Source organism: Tympanuchus pallidicinctus, unplaced genomic scaffold, assembly GCF_026119805.1.
Source record: "Tympanuchus pallidicinctus isolate F22 unplaced genomic scaffold, pur_lepc_1.0 scaffold73, whole genome shotgun sequence".
Classification (NCBI taxonomy): domain Eukaryota; kingdom Metazoa; phylum Chordata; class Aves; order Galliformes; family Phasianidae; genus Tympanuchus; species Tympanuchus pallidicinctus.
In genome coordinates, this window is record NW_026294795.1 from 148939 (window position 1) to 155926 (window position 6988).

The 6988-nt window shown below is 62.6% G+C and overlaps 1 protein-coding gene across 1 annotated transcript; it reads left to right on the forward strand.

Annotated features, from left to right (window-relative positions):
- The first annotated feature begins 494 nt into the window (after positions 1-494).
- On the forward strand, positions 495-6359 carry LOC128072918 (scavenger receptor cysteine-rich type 1 protein M130-like). The gene is made up of 14 exons (XM_052667146.1): positions 495-628; positions 1429-1743; positions 1949-2257; positions 2476-2781; positions 2895-3212; positions 3289-3603; positions 3812-4126; positions 4247-4303; positions 4375-4683; positions 4854-4889; positions 5122-5259; positions 5415-5510; positions 5625-5777; positions 5988-6359. Exons 1-14 carry the CDS (start codon positions 562-564, stop codon positions 6101-6103), a joined length of 2850 nt encoding a protein of 949 aa, XP_052523106.1. The 5' UTR covers positions 495-561; the 3' UTR covers positions 6104-6359.
- Positions 6360-6988: the final 629 nt, after the last annotated feature.

Genomic DNA, 6988 nt, shown 5'->3' on the forward strand with positions numbered 1-6988 from the left:
AGCCGGCACTTCCAGGACGGGGCTCTGCCTCGCCCAAGGACCCTTCCCAGCTACGGCTCCTGGTGCAGCAGGTCTGCGGCAGGCCCAGGGGCTGCTCCCCTCCCTTACGGACATGGCCCTGGTGCAATCCCAGCCCTGAGGTTCCTGCAGTTTGGGGCCAGCTGGACGTTCCCATCTCGGTCTGTTGGGCGTTCCCAGCACGAGAGATGCTCGGCGCTCCTGCAGAGTGCAAGTGGTGACGTGGTGATGGAGCCACGTCCTCCCGCAGCCACCGCGGTGATTCCCGTCACAGCGACACGACCCCGCAGCGGAGCCGTCCCTCATATATGGTCATGAACGGCTCTGGAGAAGTTCATTGGAGGGCCGGGCTGCCCTGGAGGGGAGACAACTTCTGATCAAGTCTAAAAAGGAGATTGCTGCTTTGATTGGCTTCTTCTGCATCTGCGTAATCAGCTGCAGAGATATATTGCTCTCCTGTTGTCACCGTCCCCCAGAGCCCCCAGGAGCTGCAGCAGGGAGTTGGGCCCTGCAGGGCTGTGCCAGCAGGACGGGAGGCTCAGGATGGGCACAGAAGGACTCCGATGCCCTCAGGTGCTGTGGCTCCTCCTCTGGGTGCAGCCGTGCAGAGGTGAGTGCCAGCTGCCTTGACCAGCAGTCCGAGCTGGCCTAGGGCCAGTGGGCGTCACTGAGATCCATGGGGGAAGGAGATTCCTTTCTAAGTACCCCTGAAACAAGGGCAGTGTAAGTTCTTAAACTCAGAAAGAGCGGTGAGGTGCTGGAACAGCTGCCCAGAGAGGCTGTGATGCCCCGTCCATCCCTGGAGGTGCTCAGGGCCAGGCTGGATGGGGCCCTGGGCAGCCTGGGCTGCTACGACATGTGGAGGTTGGGGCCCTGCAGTGGCAAGTTGGAGCTTCGTGATCCTTGAGGTCTCTTCCAAACCTTGGCATTCTGTGATTCTGTGGCAGAAGTTGCTGAAGTGCGTGGGTCCTGTGCTTCATTCTGTGTCTCTCTGGGTGCACCAGTGTATGGTAATTTTCCAGGACTGCTGAGTTTATGGCAGCCCTGGTTATATGCCTGGTGATTTCCAGACATTGAAGTATCCTTCTGTGACCCCTTGCTCACCAGCACGGTGCTCTTGCTGTGCCGATGGCCCAGCTGGTAATGGTGGCACACAAAAATCCCCAGTGCACATCCGGACTCCTTAGGGTCATCCCTGGGGACCCTGGTCGAGCAGCGTCTGATCCTCCAGGTTGGGGTGATCCTCAGGATCAGCTCGGTGCTTCCTGGGAACGTGGAAAGCCCTGGGGATGGAGATGTAGAGACAGGCAGTGGGAAGTCGCCACCCCAAATCTTGTGACTGTGCCAGCCTGGGGGTCCCCCAGTTTGGGGCCTGGTCTCCCCTGACAGATCCCATGTTGATGTTTGAAGGGGCAGCGGAGGTGAGGCTGGCGGATGGCAGCGGGCGCTGTGATGGGAGAGTGGAGGTGAAACACCAGGAGCAGTGGGGGACCGTGTGTGATGACTCCTGGGATGAGGATGATGCGGCCGTGGTTTGTAAGCAGCTGAGATGTGGGACAGCAATCAGTGCTACACGGAATGAAAGATTTGTGCTAGGATCTGGCCCCATTTGGATGGATGAGGTCCAGTGTCAAGGCACCGAGTCTGCCCTGTCTGACTGCGAACACGATGGATGGGGTAAACATTACTGTAGTCACGCTGAGGACGCTGGAGCTACATGTACAGGTGAGGGACTAGAGCCATTCCTGCCCTCTGAGGTCAGATTTGGGGATCAATAAGCAGATACCATATGTGGCCAGTTGTGCTGCTACTGCTGGTCCCTGGGGAATTGCATTGGGCCCTGCTTGGTCCCCAGTTGAGGTGGAGGTGAGGAGGGGCGTGGAGTTGCCAAAGGGCTCCGGGACCCCACGGGTGCCTTTGCTCACTGCAGGATTTGTCCGTCTGGTCGGAGGGGACAGCCGCTGCTCAGGACGAGTGGAGATCCATGACGGGGATGGGTGGAAACCTGTCTGTGACTCACACTTTGGTCCCAAAGCTGCTGATGTGGTCTGCAGAGATCTTCAGTGTGGCACAGCCCTGCCCGTCCCCACAGCAAGTCCCTTCGGAGAAGGGACCGGTGCCACCTGGGACAGAGAGCTGCAGTGCGTGGGGAACGAATCCAGCCTCTCCTCCTGCCCCACGGGGACCCCTCGGGTCCAGCCCTGTGCCCAGACAAGCATCGCTGCTGTCACCTGCACACGTAAGGGCTCAGGGAGGGCGGTCGGACACCGACCGTGTGCCGGGGACAGGATGGAGCTGTGCCGGGTGTGAGGACAGGGGGGTGATGTGGTGCTCTGCAGCCCCAAGGCAGTGCGGAAGGAAACGGCTTCGTGTTGTCCCTCCGGCTTCTCCTGCATCTCCTGAGGGAACCGGAGCGCAGATCTCCCCCCTCCAGCCTCCTCTGTCCTCCATTCACAGGGTTCAGGCTGGTGAACGGCAGCACGGCGTGCGTGGGCAGGGTGGAAGTGGAGGTGCAGGGAACGTGGGGCAGCCTTTGTGCCTCCCGCTGGGACCTGATGGACGCCCATGTTCTCTGTCGGCACCTGGGCTGCGGGTTTGCGGTGTCCGTTCCCGAAGGAGGGCATTTTGGGAGAGGAAGTGGCCCGGTGTGGAATGACTGGTTCCACTGCGAGGGGACCGAGGGCAGCCCGGATCAGTGCCTGGTGACCGTCCTGGGGGCCTCTCCGTGCTCCTATGAGAACGACGCTGCCGTCATTTGCTCAGGTGCGTGTCGGGATAAGGCTGCAGGGATTCCGCCTCGTTGCCACACGGCCACCTCAAAGTCCCACGCGGATCCCACGGCGTCACCAGGCTGACCCTGTCCCTGCTCCCCGCAGGCCCGCCTCACAACGCGTCCCTAAGGCTGGTGGGTGGACGGAGCCGGTGCGACGGGCGCGTGGAGATCTTGCAGCGCGGGACGTGGGGCAGAGTCCTGGATGATCAGTGGGGCATGGAGGACGCCAGCGTGGTGTGCCGGCAGCTGCGCTGCGAGGAGGCAGAGGCAGCCTACATTGTGCCGAGGGCCGAGCGAGGGACGGGCCCCGTGGGGCTGCGCGGGGTGCGGTGTGCCGGCCACGAGGACGGCCTGAGCCTCTGCGACGCCTCCCCGCGCCGGGCCGCGGGCATCATGGAGGACGTGGGGGTCGTGTGCCGCGGTGAGCAGCGCGTCCTCCCGCTGCGGGGTCGGGCGGGCAGCCGGCTTCTGACGGCTGGGGCTTCCCCCCGCTGCAGGGAGCCGCCAGGTCCGGCTGGTGGACGGGGCCGGGCGATGCGCAGGGAGAGTGGAGATCTACTACCGGGGGCGGTGGGGCACGGTCTGCGACGACGCCTGGGACACGGCCGACGCCAACGTGGTTTGCCGCCAGCTGAGCTGCGGATGGGCCGTGGAGGCGGCCGGCTCGGCTCGCTTTGGGGAGGGCTCCGGGCACATCTGGCTGGATGGCGTGAACTGCTCTGGGGACGAATCTGCTCTCTGGAACTGCTCTGCTGAGGCCTGGGGGCAGCACGACTGCGGGCACAAGGAGGATGCGGGAGTCGTCTGCTCAGGTCTGTGCTGGGAGCCCGGCACAGGGAGGCCGGGGGGCTGAGGCCACCCAAGGCCGCTTCCCGAGCCCGTCCGGGGGCGCCCCGTCCACCGGTGCGGCTGGGGGCAGTGGGCAGCGCGGCCACCCTGATGCTGAGCGGGGAGCATGGGGGGCTTCCTCTCCCCGGCCCCCAACCAGCGACTTCCCCCTGGGGCCTTTCCTCCTGCCAGAATTCGTGGCCCTGAGGCTGGAGAACAGCGATGGCTGCTCCGGGCGCCTGCAGGTTTTCTACAATGGGACGTGGGGGAGCGTCGGCTCCAACTCGATGACTCCCTACACTCCTACACTGGTGTGCAAGGAGCTGGGCTGCGGGGACGGAGGGGTCCTGGAAAGCAACAACCGCTACCGCAGGGTGAATGGCACCGCGTGGCTGGACCACGTGCAGTGCGGGGAGAGCAGCAGCTCCTTCTGGCAGTGTCCCTCCGGTCCCTGGCAGCTGCAGTCCTATGACGACGTGCGAGACGAGGCCAGCATCACCTGCAATGGTAAGCGAGCCACCCGGGCGCGAGATCCCCCTTCCCTCACCACGACCAAGGTGTCACGGCCAGGCGCGAGCAGAGGCCCGCCCTGCGCAGGTGCCTTCACTGCTACATTTCCTCCTGCAGGGACAAAGCCGGAAAGGAGGCCGGGAGCCGCGTGCCCCAATTCCACGAGCTGCACAGGTGGGAGCTCCTTCTCTGTGTCGCTTCTCGCCCGGTCGTGCCGGGGCCCTGGGAGGTCACCGCCTCTGCAGACAGGGAGAAGATCCGCGCCGTGGGAGGCAAGGATGGCTGCTCGGGCAGAGTGGAGGTCTGGCACCGCGGCTCCTGGGGAACCGTGTGCGACGACTCGTGGGACGTGCAGGATGCCGAGGTGGCGTGCAGGCAGCTGGGCTGCGGCCCTGCGCTGTCTGCCCTGGCCGAGGCTGCGTTTGGGGAGGGGACGGGACCCATCTGGCTGGTGGAGTGCAGGGGCACGGAGCCATCTCTGCAGGACTGCTGGGCCCGCACTGCGGGTGGCGGCGCCTGCCGGCATAAGGAAGATGCAGCGGTGAACTGCTCGGGTGAGTAGCTGGGCTTACTCAGGCTCTGCTCACAGCCCAGAGCTGAGCAGAGCGCTGGGCTGCGTCCCGGCCTTGAGGAAGGGACAATCTGGGTGGGATGTGCTGGGCGTATCAGCCAGAGGTCTGCCCGGCACAACAAACCCACCTCTCAGCTCAGCTCTTCTCTGCAGCTGCACCCAGGATGACAGCATCCCCCCCACAAAGAGGTAACATCTCCTCCCACTGGAGCTGGGTCTCCCATGACCCAGAACGGGGGCTTCTTTCTGGGATATGAAATGACCAGGGAGAGGCACCGGGCTGGTGGATGTATGGGGAGGGCCATCATGTACCCACGGGCTGGGAGGTTCCCCATCTACACTCCCTGCCCCTCTACCCCTTGCTGCCCCAACTCTCACACACGGGCCTGGTGCTGCTCCTGCCACATTGCTGCCCCTGCAGACCCCATGCTGGGCTACGCGACCGTCAGCAGGAGAGTCTCGGTGCCTGTCATCATCTGCATCGTCCTGGGGCTCCTTGTTGGCCTCCTCCTGGCCCTCCTGGCAAGGCAGATGCAAAGTGCCAGAGCTCGGCACAGAGGTAGGTCCTGACTCAGCGGTGCGTGGGATGCGCTGTGCTGACATCCAGCAACAAGCAATGCAGAGCCCAGTGGAGGGGGAGTTCATGGCGGAGTGAGGGGAGAAGCGGCAGAAGGAGGCTGGGGAAGCACAGCAGGGTCTCGTCTCTGTCTCCAGACTCCAGGAGATCTGGGGAGCCCTTCTCTGAAGCCGTGTACGAGGAGATCGAGTACAGCCCAGTGAGGGAGAAGAAAATGAGGTACAGTTTCTCAGGTGGGTGCAGGTCTCCTGTTTTGAATGCTCCCTGACCAAACTGCAGCCCTACCTGGGGAAATGGGAGGAGGAAGATCTTAATCACTGCTATCACTGCTCTCCTCTCTCCTACAGACATCCCTGTTCTGCCCGGCGATTCCCCGGTGGAGGGCTATGATGATGCCGGGGAGGTTTCTGAGCCTGGAGAGCCTCCTGTGCCAGGGCAGGGAGACTGGCCAGTGCCTCGGGCACGGGAGGAGGGAGAGGGACCCAGAGATGCTGCCAGAGGTGAGAGGGAAATGCAGTGCTGCAGCTTGCTGGGTGCCGTCCCCGGTGCGGCAATGAGCCACAGCTCATGGGTTGAGGAACTTTCCTCGGGAGGTTTCACAGGGAGAAAGGGACTGGGAGAAAGAGCTGAATGTCCCACGGAGGAGAAAAGTGATGGGCCACCCAGGAGGAGTGGCCCGTGGGGCAAACAGTTGTCTTTGCTGCTGGCAGGAGAGAGTCTGCGCTCCTGGAGAAATGCCGGGGCCCCCGAAGTGGATGGAGACACCTCACCTCTGTCCCGTGGGAGCACGGGCTACGACGACGCTGATGAGATGTCTCTGCCGTAACCCCATTGGACACACAGGCTGCGACAGCAGAGCTCTGGGATGTGAGCTCTGGGACAAGAGACTCTGTCCCTGCCACGAAGTTGGCTGTAGACACAAAGGAGAGGTCGGTGCGGCCGGGAGAGCCGTGAGCGCCAGGAGCTCTTTTCACAGGGGCGTCAGAAACAGCCATGCAGTTCCTCCAAGTTTTATTGCTCTGCTTTTATGCTGCGCATCGGTATTGGTTCCTATTAAACCCCTGTGACAGCTCTGACCCAGAGCTTTGGCCTCCCTGCCCATATTTTGGGACATCCCTCTGAGGCTGACTGGACAAGCAGAGCACAAGGGCACGGTGTGGGGCTGGGGCGCTTCTTGGGGACAGCGGGCTTGGGCTCAGGGCCGCGGTGCCTGGGAACCATTCCTGCTGAATCTCCTCCAACCAGGGCAGCCAACGTGACCCAAAGCCCCACGATGCTCCCCAGTAGGAGGGACTGACTCCCGCTGCCTCGGAGCCTGTGGACTCCAAGCGCTTCAAGAATGGGGAGATCTTTCCTTCTAGACTGTTGGAAGCAGAGGACAGAGGGACAGAAATCATGCCCACAAGACGTGGGCTGCAGCCCTAGGTCATGGCGAAGCCCCTGGCCAGCAGAAGGGCCCCACGCCAGCTCTAAAAGACAGGAAGGTCTAAAAGACAGTACAGCTTTGTGTAAGCTAGAGTACTCCATTGTATGCTGATGAACCAGAATAAGCAATCCATGGAAGGCTGGGTGACTAACTGCTTCAGGTAGGGCTCTCTCAAGAAGTCAATCAGGAGAGTGGGTTCATCCCCTTAAGCAGGATGGAGTCACGTAGAACAACAGGAACTTCTTTGTGAAGACCAGTGGCTAACTCGGGCTTTGGAGTAATGGC